Genomic DNA, 14,810 nt, shown 5'->3' with positions numbered 1-14,810 from the left:
GGTACACCACAGTCTACCTGGGTACACCACAGTCTACATGGGTACACCACAGTCTACCTGGGTACACCACAGTCTACCTGGGTACACCACAGTCTACCTGGGTACACCACAGTCTACCTGGGTACACCACAGTCTACCTGGGTACACCACAGTCTACCTGGGTACACCACAATCTACCTGGGTACACCATAGTCTACCTGGGTACACCACAGTCTACCTGGGTACACCACAGTCTACCTGGGTACACCACAGTCTACCTGGGTACACCACAGTCTACCTGGGTACACCACAGTCTACCTGGGTACACCACAGTCTACCTGGGTACACCACAGTCTACCTGGGTACACCACAGTCTACCTGGGTACACCACAGTCTACCTGGGTACACCACAGTCTACCTGGGTACACCACAGTCTACCTGGGTACACCACAGTCTACCTGGGTACACCATAGTCTACCTGGGTACACCACAGTCTACCTGGGTACACCACAGTCTACCTGGGTACACCACAGTCTACCTGGGTACACCACAGTCTACCTGGGTACACCACAGTCTACCTGGGTACACCACAGTCTACCTGGGTACACCACAGTCTACCTGGGTACACCACAGTCTACCTGGGTACACCACAGTCTACCTGGGTACACCACAGTCTACCTGGGTACACCACAGTCTAGGGTACACCCCAGTCTACCTGGGTACACCACAGTCTACCTGGGTACACCACAGTCTACCTGGGTACACCACAGTCTACCTGGGTACACCACAGTCTACCTGGGTACACCACAGTCTACCTGGGTACACCACAGTCTACCTGGGTACACCACAGTCTACCTGGGTACACCACAGTCTACCTGGGTACACCACAGTCTACCTGGGTACACCACAGTCTACCTGGGTACACCACAGTCTACCTGGGTACACCACAGTCTACCTGGGTACACCACAGTCTACCTGGGTACACCACAGTCTACCTGGGTAAACCACAGTCTACCTGGGTACACCACAGTCTACCTGGGTACACCACAAAGCTACCTGGGTACACCACAGTCTACCTGGGTACACCACAAAGCTACCTGGGTACACCATAGTCTACCTGGGTACACCACAGTCTACCTGGGTACACCACAGTCTACCTGGGTACAACATAGTCTACCTGGGTACACCACAGTCTACCTGGGTACACCACAGTCTACCTGGGTACACCACAGTCTACCTGGGTACACCACAGTCTACCTAGGTACACCACAGTCTAACTGGGTACACCACAGTCTACCTGGGCACACCACTGTCTACCTGGGTGCACCAGTCTACATGGGTACACCACAGTCTACCGGGAACACCACAGTCTACCTGGGTACACCACAGTCTACCTGGGTACACCACAGTCTACCTGGGTACACCACAGTCTACCTGGGTACACCACAGTCTACCTGGGTACACCACAGTCTACCTGGGTACACCACAGTCTACCTGGGTACACCACAGTCTACCTGGGTACACCACAGTCTACCTGGGTACACCACAGTCTACCTGGGTACACCACAGTCTACCTGGGTACACCACAGTCTACCTGGGTACACCACAGTCTACCTGGGTACACCACAGTCTACCTGGGTACACCACAGTCTACCTGGGTACACCACAGTCTACCTGGGAACACCACTGTCTACCTGGGTACACCACAGTCTACATGGGTACACCATAGTCTACCTGGGTACACCATAGTCTACCTGGGTACACCATAGTCTACCTGGGCACACCACAGTCTACCTGGGTACACCACAGTCTACCTGGGTACACCACAGTCTACCTGGGTACACCACAGTCTACCTGGGTACACCACAGTCTACCTGGGTACACCACAGTCTACCTGGGTACACCACAGTCTACCTGGGTACACCACAGTCTACCTGGGTACACCACAGTCTACCTGGGTACACCACAGTCTACCTGGGTACACCACAGTCTACCTGGGTACACCACAGTCTACCTGGGTACACCACAGTCTACCTGGGTACACCACAGTCTACCTGGGTACACCACAGTCTACCTGGGTACACCACAGTCTACCTGGGTACACCACAGTCTACCTGGGTACACCACAGTCTACCTGGGTACACCACAGTCTACCTGGGTACACCACAGTCTACCTGGGTACACCACAGTCTACCTGGGTACACCACAGTCTACCTGGGTACACCAGAGTCTACACCACAGTCTACCTGGGTACACCATAGTCTACCTGGGTACACCACAGTCTACCTGGGCACACCACAGTCTACCTGGGTACACCACAGTCTACCTGGGTACACCATAGTCTACCTGGGTACACCATAGTCTACCTGGGTACACCATAGTCTACCTGGGCACACCACAGTCTACCTGGGTACACCACAGTCTACCTGGGTACACCACAGTCTACCTGGGTACACCACAGTCTAAATGGGTACACCACAGTCTACCTGGGAACACCACAGTCTACCTGGGTACACAACAGTCTACCTGGGTACACCACAGTCTACCTGGGTACACCACAGTCTACCTGGGTACACCACAGTCTACCTGGGTACACCACAGTCTACCTGGGTACACCACAGTCTACATGGGTACACCACAGTCTACCTGAGTACACCACAGTCTACCTGGGTAAACCACAGTCTACCTGGGTACACCACAGTCTACCTGGGTACACCACAGTCTACCTGGGTAGACCACAGTCTACCTGGGTACACCACAGTCTACCTGGGTACACCACAGTCTACCTGGGTACACCATAGTCTACCTGGGTACACCACAGTCTACCTGGGTACACCACAGTCTACCTGGGTACACCACAGTCTACCTGGGTACACCACAGTCTAGATGGGTACACCACAGTCTACCTGGGTACACCACAGTCTACCTGGGTACACCACAGTCTACCTGGGTACACCATAGTCTACGTGGGTACACCACAGTCTACCTGGGTACACCACAGTCTACCTGGGTACACCATAGTCTATCTGGGTACACCATAGTCTACCTGGGTACACGACAGTCTACCTGGGTACACCATAGTCTACCTGGGTACACCACAGTCTACCTGGGTACACCATAGTCTACCTGGGTACACCACAGTCTACCTGGGTACACCACAGTCTACCTGGGTACACCATAGTCTACCTGGGTACACCACAGTCTACCTGGGTACACCATAGTCTACCTGGGTACACCACAGTCTTCCTGGGTACCTCTACCTGGGTACAACACAGTCTACCTGGGTACACCACAGTCTACCTGGGTACACCACAGTCTAACTGGGTACACCACAGTCTACCTGGGTACAGCACTGTCTACCTGGGTGCACCACAGTCTACATGGGTACACCACAGTCTACCGGGGAACACCACAGTCTACCTGGGTACACCACAGTCTACCTGGGTACACCACAGTCTACCTGGGTACACCACAGTCTACCTGGGTACACCACAGTCTACCTGGGTAAACCACAGTCTACCTGGGTACACCACAGTCTACCTGGGTACACCACAAAGCTACCTGGGTACACCACAGTCTACCTGGGTACACAACAAAGCTACCTGGGTACACCATAGTCTGCCTGGGTACACCACAGTCTACCTGGGTACACCACAGTCTACCTGGGTACACCATAGTCTACCTGGGTACACCACAGTCTACCTGGGTACACCACAGTCTACCTGGGTACACCACAGTCTACCTGGGTACACCACAGTCTACCTGGGTACACCACAGTCTAACTGGGTACACCACAGTACAGCACTGTCTACCTGGGTACACCACAGTCTACCTGGGTACACCACAGTCTACCTGGGTACAGCACTGTCTACCTGGGTGCACCACAGTCTACATGGGTACACCACAGTCTACCGGGGAACACCACAGTCTACCTGGGTACACCACAGTCTACCTGGGTACACCACAGTCTACCTGGGTACACCACAGTCTACCTGGGTACACCACAGTCTACCTGGGTACACCACAGTCTACCTGGGTACACCACAGTCTACCTGGGTACACCACAGTCTACCTGGGTACACCACAGTCTACCTGGGTACACCACAGTCTACCTGGGTACACCACAGTCTACCTGGGTACACCACAGTCTACCTGGGTACACCATAGTCTACCTGGGTACACCACAGTCTACCTGGGTACACCACAGTCTACCTGGGTACACCACAGTCTACCTGGGTACACCACAGTCTACCTGGGTACACCACAGTCTACCTGGGTACACCACAGTCTACCTGGGTACACCACAGTCTACCTGGGTACACCACAGTCTACCTGGGTACACCACAGTCTACCTGGGTACACCACAGTCTACCTGGGTACACCACAGTCTACCTGGGTACACCACAGTCTACCTGGGTACACCACAGTCTACCTGGGTACACCACAGTCTACCTGGGTACACCACAGTCTACCTGGGTACACCACAGTCTACCTGGGTACACCACAGTCTACCTGGGTACACTCTACCTGGGTACACCACAGTCTACCTGGGTACACCACAGTCTACCTGGGTACACCACAGTCTACCTGGGTACACCACAGTCTACCTGGGTACACCACAGTCTACCTGGGTACACCACAGTCTACCTGGGTACACCACAGTCTACCTGGGTACACCACAGTCTACCTGGGTACACCACAGTCTACCTGGGTACACCACAGTCTACCTGGGTACACCACAGTCTACCTGGGTACACCACAGTCTACCTGGGTACACCACAGTCTACCTGGGTCCACCACAGTCTACCTGGGTACACCACAGTCTACCTGGGTACACCATAGTCTACCTGGGTACACCATAGTCTACCTGGGTACACCACAGTCTACCTGGGTACACCACAGTCTACCTGGGTACACCACAGTCTACCTGGGTACACCACAGTCTACCTGGGTACACCACAGTCTACCTGGGTACACCACAGTCTACCTGGGTACACCACAGTCTACCTGGGTACACCACAGTCTACCTGGGTACACCATAGTCTACCTGGGTACACCATAGTCTACCTGGGTACACCACAGTCTACCTGGGTACACCACAGTCTACCTGGGTACACCACAGTCTACCTGGGTACACCACAGTCTACCTGGGTACACCACAGTCTACCTGGGTACACCACAGTCTACCTGGGTACACCACAGTCTACCTGGGTACACCACAGTCTACCTGGGCACACCACAGTCTACCTGGGTACACCACAGTCTACCTGGGTACACCACAGTCTACCTGGGTACACCACAGTCTACCTGGGTACACCACAGTCTACCTGGGTACACCATAGTCTACCTGGGTACACCACAGTCTACCTGGGTACACCACAGTCTACCTGGGCACACCACAGTCTACCTGGGTACACCACAGTCTACCTGGGTACACCACAGTCTACCTGGGTACACCACAGTCTACCTGGGGAAACCACAGTCTACCTGGGTACACCACAGTCTACCTGGGTACACCACAGTCTACCTGGGTACACCACAGTCCACCTGGGTACACCACAGTCCACCTGGGTACACCACAGTCTACCTGGGTACACCATAGTCTACCTGGGTACACCACAGTCTACCTGGGTACACCACAGTCTACCTGGGTACACCATAGTCTACCTGGGTACACCATAGTCTACCTGGGTACACCACAGTCTACCTGGGTACACCACAGTCTACCTGGGTACACCATAGTCTACATGGGTACACCACAGTCTACCTGGGTACACCATAGTGTACCTGGGTACACCATAGTCTACCTGGGTACACCACAGTCTACCTGGGTACACCACAGTCTACCTGGGTACACCACAGTCTACCTGGGTACACCACAGTCTACCTGGGTACACCATAGTCTACCTGGGTACACCATAGTCTTCCTGGGTACACCACAGTCTACCTGGGTACACCACAGTCTATCTGGGTACCCCACAGTCTACCTGGGTACACCACAGTCTACCTGGGTACACCACAGTCTACCTGGGTACACCACAGTCTACCTGGGTACACCATAGTCTACCTGGGTACACCACAGTCTACCTGGGCACACCACAGTCTACCTGGGTACACCACAGTCTACCTGGGTACACCACAGTCTACCTGGGTACACCACAGTCTACCTGGGTACACCACAGTCTACCTGGGTACACCATAGTCTACCTGGGTACACCACAGTCTACCTGGGTACACCACAGTCTACCTGGGCACACCACAGTCTACCTGGGTACACCACAGTCTACCTGGGTACACCACAGTCTACCTGGGTACACCACAGTCTACCTGGGTACACCACAGTCTACATGGGTACACCACAGTCTACCTGGGTACACCATAGTCTACCTGGGTACACCACAGTCTACCTGGGTACACCACAGTCTACCTGGGCAAACCACAGTCTACCTGGGTACACCACAGTCTACCTGGGTACACCACAGTCTACCTGGGTACACCACAGTCCACCTGGGTACACCACAGTCCACCTGGGTACACCACAGTCTACCTGGGTACACCATAGTCTACCTGGGTACACCACAGTCTACCTGGGTACACCACAGTCTACCTGGGTACACCATAGTCTACCTGGGTACACCATAGTCTACCTGGGTACACCACAGTCTACCTGGGTACACCACAGTCTACCTGGGTACACCATAGTCTACCTGGGTACACCACAGTCTACCTGGGTACACCATAGTGTACCTGGGTACACCATAGTCTACCTGGGTACACCACAGTCTACCTGGGTGCACCACAGTCTACCTGGGTGCACCACAGTCTACCTGGGTGCACCACAGTCCACCTGGGTACACTACAGTCCACCTGGGTACACCACAGTCCACCTGGGTACACCACAGTCCACCTGGGTACACCATAGTCTACCTTGGTACACCATAGTCCACCTGGGTACACCACAGCCCACCTGGGTACACCACAGTCCACCTGGGTACACCACAGCCCACCTGGGTTCACCACAGTCCACCTGGGTACAACACAGCCCACCTGGGTACACCACAGTCCACTGGGTACACCACAGTCCACCTGGGTACACCACAGTCCACCTGGGTACACCACAGTCCACCTGGGTACACCACAGTCCACCTGGGTACACCACAGTCCACCTGGGTACACCACAGTCCACCTGGGTACACCACAGTCCACCTGGGTACACAACAGTCCACCTGGGTACACAACAGTCCACCTGGGTACACCACAGTCCACCTGGGTACAACACAGCCCACCTGGGTACACCACAGTCCACTGGGTACACCACAGTCCACCTGGGTACACCACAGTCCACCTGGGTACACCACAGTCCACCTGGGTACACCACAGTCCACCTGGGTACACCACAGTCCACCTGGGTACACCACAGTCCACCTGGGTACACAACAGTCCACCTGGGTACACAACAGTCCACCTGGGTACACAACAGTCCACCTGGGTACACCACAGTCCACCTGGGCACACAACAGTTCACCTGGGTACACCACAGTCCACCTGGGTACACAACAGTTCACCTGGGTACACCACATTCCACCTGCGTACACCACAGTCCACCTGGCTACACCACAGTCCACCTGGGTACATCACAGTCCACCTGGGTACACCACAGTCCACCTGGGTACACCACAGTCCACCTGGGTACACCACAGTCCACCTGCATACACCACAGTCCACCTGCATACACCACAGTCCACCTGGGTACACCACAGTCCACCTGGGTACACCACAATCCACCTGGGTACACCACAGTCCACCTGGGTACACCACAGTCCACCTGGGTACACCACAGTCCACCTGGGTACACCACAGTCCACCTGGGTACACCACAGTCCACATGGGTACACCACAGTCCACCTGGGTACACAACAGTCCACCTGGGTACACAACAGTCCACCTGGGTACACCACAGTCCACCTGGGTACAACACAGCCCACCTGGGTACACCACAGTCCACTGGGTACACCACAGTCCACCTGGGTACACCACAGTCCACCTGGGTACACCACAGTCCACCTGGGTACACCACAGTCCACCTGGGTACACCACAGTCCACCTGGGTACACCACAGTCCACCTGGGTACACAACAGTCCACCTGGGTACACAACAGTCCACCTGGGTACACAACAGTCCACCTGGGTACACCACAGTCCACCTGGGCACACAACAGTTCACCTGGGTACACCACAGTCCACCTGGGTACACAACAGTTCACCTGGGTACACCACATTCCACCTGCGTACACCACAGTCCACCTGGCTACACCACAGTCCACCTGGGTACATCACAGTCCACCTGGGTACACCACAGTCCACCTGGGTACACCACAGTCCACCTGGGTACACCACAGTCCACCTGCATACACCACAGTCCACCTGCATACACCACAGTCCACCTGGGTACACCACAGTCCACCTGGGTACACCACAATCCACCTGGGTACACCACAGTCCACCTGGGTACACCACAGTCCACCTGGGTACACCACAGTCCACCTGGGTACACCACAGTCCACCTGGGTACACCACAGTCCACCTGGGTACACCACAGTCCACCTGGGTACACAACAGTCCACCTGGGTACACAACAGTCCACCTGGGTACACCACAGTCCACCTGGGTACAACACAGCCCACCTGGGTACACCACAGTCCACTGGGTACACCACAGTCCACCTGGGTACACCACAGTCCACCTGGGTACACCACAGTCCACCTGGGTACACCACAGTCCACCTGGGTACACCACAGTCCACCTGGGTACACCACAGTCCACCTGGGTACACAACAGTCCACCTGGGTACACAACAGTCCACCTGGGTACACAACAGTCCACCTGGGTACACCACAGTCCACCTGGGCACACAACAGTTCACCTGGGTACACCACAGTCCACCTGGGTACACAACAGTTCACCTGTTTACACCACATTCCACCTGCGTACACCACAGTCCACCTGGCTACACCACAGTCCACCTGGGTACATCACAGTCCACCTGGGTACACCACAGTCCACCTGGGTACACCACAGTCCACCTGGGTACACCACAGTCCACCTGCATACACCACAGTCCACCTGCATACACCACAGTCCACCTGGGTACACCACAGTCCACCTGGGTACACCACAATCCACCTGGGTACACCACAGTCCACCTGGGTACACCACAGTCCACCTCGGTACACCACAGTCCACCTGGGTACACAACAGTCCACCTGGGTACACCACAGTCCACCTGGGTAAACCACAGTCCACCTGGGTACACCACAGTCCACCTGGGTACACCACAGTCCACCTGGGTACACCACAGTCCACCTGGGTACACAACAGTCCACCTGAGTACACCACCGTCCACCTGGGTACACCACACTCCACCTGGCTACACCACAGTCCACCTGGCTACACCACAGTCCACCTGGGTACACCACAGTCCACCTGAGTACACCACAGTCCACCTGGGTACACCACAGTCCACCTGGGTACACCACAGTCCACCTGGGTACACCACAGCCCACCTGGGTACACCACACTCCATTTGGCTACACCACAGTCCACCTGGGTACACCACAGTCCACCTGGGTAAACCACAGTCCACCTGGGTACACCACAGCTCACCTGGGTATACCACAGTCCACCTGAGTACACCACAGTCCATCTGGGTACACCACAGTCTACCTGGGTACACCGCAGTCCACCTGGCTACACCACAGTCCACCTGGGTACACCGCAGTCCACCTGGGTACTCCACAGTCCACCTGGCTACACCACAGTCCACCTGGCTACACTACACCTGGCCACACCACAGTCCACCTGGCTACACCACAGTCTACCTGGCTACACCACAGTGCACCTGGCTACACCACAGTCCACCTGGTTACACCACAGTCCACCTGGGTACGCCACAGTCCACCTGGGTACACCCCAGTCCACCTGGCTACACCACAGTCCACCTGGCTACACCACAGTCCACCTGGCTACACCACAGTCCACCTGTCTACACCACAGTCCACCTGGCTACACCACAGTCCACCTGGCTACACCACAGTCCACCTGGCTACACATCAACTGGCCTCGTCGCGTTACACCTGTGTTTCTCTAACAAATTATAGAGGAATACAGAGCGTTGGGGGAGAACCAAACAAGCCTATAGAATAGGGAACAGGCCTATAGAATAGGGAACAATCCTACAGAATTGGGAACAGACGTATAGAATTGGGAACAGGCCTATATACTAGGGAACAGGCCTATACACTAGGGAACAGGCTTGTAAAATAGGGAACAGGCCTATATAATAGGGAACAAGCCTATAGACTAAGAAACAGGTCTACAGAATAGGGAACAAGCCTATAAAGCACAGAACATGATTATAGAATAGGGAACAGACCTATATAATAGGGACCTACATGAAGACAAGAGGACACATGCACCTAATGGGACTTGTGTCGTACCTAACACATTGTCAGTAATTTTAGCAACATTATTACAAGCTGAGAGAGTTCGAGAGGTCAGTATAGTGTCTTCGGTGTTAAAGAATTGTAAAGAAGGTCAGACATTAACAGAAAGAGTACAACACAAGGAATTTGGCGACAAGTTGTTATCTGTGATACCAAGCTTAGAATATCAACTGCCTCCTACATACATTATCAAGGCACAATATCAACTGCCTCCTACATACATTATCAAGACACAATATCAACTGCCTCCTACATACATTATCAAGACACAATATCAACTGCCTCCTACATACATTATCAAGACACAATATCAACTGCCTCCTACATACATTATCAAGACACAATATCAACTGCCTCCTACATACATTATCAAGACACAATATCAACTGCCTCCTACATACATTATCAAGACACAATATCAACTGCCTCCTACATACATTATCAAGACACAATATCAACTGCCTCCTACATACATTATCAAGGCACAATATCAACTGCCTCCTACGTACATTATCAAGGCACAATATCAACTGCCTCCTACATACATTATCAAGACACAATATCAACTGCCTCCTACATACATTATCAAGACACAATATCAACTGCCTTCTACATACATTATCAAGACACAATATCAACTGCCTCCTACATACATTATCAAGGCACAATATCAACTGCATCCTACATACATTATCAAGGCACAATATCAACTGCCTCCTACGTACATTATCAAGGCACAATATCAACTGCCTCCTACATACATTATCAAGGCACAATATCAACTGCATCCTACATACATTATCAAGGCACAATATCAACTGCCTCCTACGTACATTATCAAGGCACAATATCAACTGCCTCCTACATACATTATCAAGACACAATATCAACTGCCTCCTACATACATTATCAAGACACAATATCAACTGCCTCCTACATACATTATCAAGGCACAATATCAACTGCCTCCTACATACATTATCAAGACACAATATCAACTGCCTCCTACATACATTATCAAGGCACAATATCAACTGCCTCCTACGTACATTATCAAGGCACAATATCAACTGCCTCCTACATACATTATCAAGACACAATATCAACTGCCTCCTACATACATTATCAAGGCACAATATCAACTGCCTCCTACGTACATTATCAAGGCACAATATCAACTGCCTCCTACATACATTATCAAGACACAATATCAACTGTCTCCTACATACATTATCAAGGCACAATATCAACTGCCTCCTACGTACATTATCAAGGCACAATATCAACTGCCTCATACGTACATTATCAAGGCACAATATCAACTGCCTCCTACATACATTATCAAGGCACAATATCAACTGCCTCCTACATACATTATCAAGGCACAATATCAACTGCCTCCTACGTACATTATCAAGGCACAATATCAATTGCCTCCTACATACATTATCAAGGCACAGTATCAACTGCCTCCTACATACATTATCAAGGCACAATATCAACTGCCTCCTACATACATTATCAAGGCACAATATCAACTGCCTCCTACATACATTATCAAGGCACAATATCAACTGCCTCCTACATACATTATCAACTGCCTCCTACATACATTATCAAGGCACAATATCAACTGCCTCCTACATACATTATCAACTGCCTCCTACATACATTATCAAGGCACAATATCAACTGCCTCCTACATACATTATCAAGGCACACTATCAACTGCCTCCTACATACATTATCAACTGCCTCCTACATACATTATCAAGGCACAATATCAACTGCCTCCTACATACATTATCAACTGCCTCCTACATACATTATCAAGGCACAATATCAACTGCCTCCTACATACATTATCAACTGCCTCCTACATACATTCTCCAACACTGGTGAAAAACCAGCCAACGTTGGGTATCTTAATTAACGTCAGTGATGGTGATGTCAGTTTTAAGATGTTACTACTAATTTCAATGCTGGTGTTAATGGTTTGTTATGATGTTAATAACGGTACAAATGATGTTAATTTAGTATTATAGCAATGTTACTATTGGCATTTATATATACCAAAGTCAGAGGTGATGTTATATATCTTTAACTCTTACTTAAATGTCATTTTTAATGATACTTATATTGTCATTAATCATTTTAATACTAGTATTAATGGTGATCTTAATTATGGTGTCGATATTAATGCTGGTGTAAATGTCGAGGTTAATAATTGGTATAAATTATGGTGCAATGATACCATTGTGGTGTTTGTGGTGCTGACAGAGTATGTATCACAGGAGAACTGGCAGACCAACTCAGTGAACTCACGCTAGGACTGGACAAGAAGATCAAAGGCAGGAAGCTGCCACCGAACTACCTCTGTCATTTGTGCTTTAAGAAAGGTCACCACATCAAGGAGTGTCCCCAGGTATAGTAAACAACGAGTATCCTAGGAATGGTATCCCATTATCTACCTGGAGGGTATTCCTGGGTCAACGCACCCACGGCATGGTTCATGACCAGGCCTCATGGTGGATCAAGGCCTGATCAACCAGGATGTTACTACTGGCCACACGGAATCCAATGTATGAACCACAGCCTGGCTGATCAAGCACTGACTTTAGGTATCTGTCCAGTTCCCTCTTGAAGACAGATAGGGGTGTATTGGTAAGCCCCCTTATGAATGATGGAAGGCTGTTGAACAGTTTTGGGTCTCTGACACTTTTCTGTGTTTTCTCTGTGTACTCACGACACCCATGCTTTTCACTGGGGAGTATGTTGCACAGTGCACCGTCTGCCGAGCTTTTTGCTCTCATAAGGAGTGATTTCTATGCGCAGATTTGGGACTAGTCCCTTTAGGATTTTCCAGGTGTAAGTTATAATGTACTTTTCTCGCCTGCACTCCAAGCACTACAAGTCAGTGAACTTCAAACGTTCCCAGTAATTGAGGTGCCTTACTGAACCTATATGTGCAGCAAAGGTTCTCTGTACTTTCTCCAGATCTGCAGTTTATCCTTCATTGAAGAGGCAGTTAACCAACAGCAGTATTCCAGCTTAGGTAGGACAAGTGTCTTAAAGACGGTCATTATGGCATCCCTTGTCTTGAAGGTTCTCATTATCCATCTTATTATTTTCCTCAGTTGTGATAATGGCACTTGTAGTCCTTAAGATGAGATCCTCTCACTCCTAAGATCTTTACAGTAATTTTTCACTCTAGTGTGTTGTGTACATCCACAATTACTTGGTTTATGTTCTAAATCCTTATTGCAATAACTTTAGCTACATCGTTTGCGGTGTTTAGTAGCTATGTGCAGATGAGACACTCGTTGACATGCAGGTCAACCGTCCCTTGTTGATCGTTCTTTCTGTGACATCTAAATAAGTTGTCTCCTGATATCTATGTTTCATTGCCAAAGTGATCTTTTGTGTAGGTCTCTGTGAAAGCTACGAACATTGCATTTGACTCCGTGAGGAGTTCACTGATGATAGGTACTTTGTTACTGGTGGATGGCTCAAGGCCTTGTATACAGCATTTGCAAATACAAATGATATATTGCTGATTTGTTGGGGTGGCATATTTGTCGGCACTAATATTTGTGGTTCTGGAGTGGTGCCTCCAATCCAACAAGGTTTCCAGGTGGTGGAATCTATTTTTTTTTTTTGTAATTTCTTGCCATTTTTTGTGCATCCTATCACTAAAAATCTCTTGCTATTGAACTGTAATGTGACTTCGGAGGCCTGGTCGTGGACCGGGCCGCGGGGGGCGTTGATCCCCGGAATATCCTCCAGGTAGACAGACCATGGTTGGTTGGTTTCTCATGGTTTATGGGGTTTGTATCTTCTGGTCTCTTTCGAATAGTATGTAGGGCAGTCTGTGGTGCAACAATGTTTCTCCTAGACTGACGTATAACGCATTTTAGGATCAAGAAGTTTATGGAGAGTAGAATGACACTCATTTAGTCAGAAGATCCTGCATAACTATCACAACTTAGTTGATCAGGCTTATGTGTTAGGTTGAATACCTCCAATAAAAAGCAGGTGAGCGACGAGTACACTAAATTAGGACCCGAAAAGTGTCAGAGTTCCCCAACTTTTCAACGCCCTCCCTTCGTTCATAAGGGAAATTACCAACAAACTTCTGGTTGCCTTCAAAAGAACTTAATAAGGTCCTCAAATCAGTTCCTGACCAGACGGGCTGCAGTTCGTATGTGGGACTGTGTGCAGCCAGCAGTAACAGCCTGGCTGATCAGGCCTTGATCCAATGAGACGTTGATCCAAAACCATCCTTCAGACTAAGTAAGATTCAGTGGGTATCGATCCATCCAAGAGTTT

At 50.7% G+C, this 14,810-nt stretch overlaps 1 protein-coding gene across 2 annotated transcripts in view; it reads left to right on the top strand.

Moving 5' to 3' along the window:
• Positions 1 to 14,810, top strand: part of LOC128691861 (uncharacterized) — a 76,142-nt gene that overhangs the window by 18,454 nt on the left and 42,878 nt on the right. For both annotated transcript variants that reach the window (XM_070100858.1, XM_070100856.1), the window contains exon 3: positions 12,776 to 12,906. In XM_070100858.1, coding sequence (XP_069956959.1) covers positions 12,776 to 12,906 — 131 coding nt within the window. The remainder of the gene's footprint in view (positions 1 to 12,775; positions 12,907 to 14,810) is intronic.

Source organism: Cherax quadricarinatus, chromosome 75, assembly GCF_038502225.1.
Source record: "Cherax quadricarinatus isolate ZL_2023a chromosome 75, ASM3850222v1, whole genome shotgun sequence".
In the NCBI taxonomy this organism is placed as follows: domain Eukaryota; kingdom Metazoa; phylum Arthropoda; class Malacostraca; order Decapoda; family Parastacidae; genus Cherax; species Cherax quadricarinatus.
Note: the sequence above shows the minus strand (reverse complement) of the source record. Positions and strands in the feature narration are given on the sequence as shown.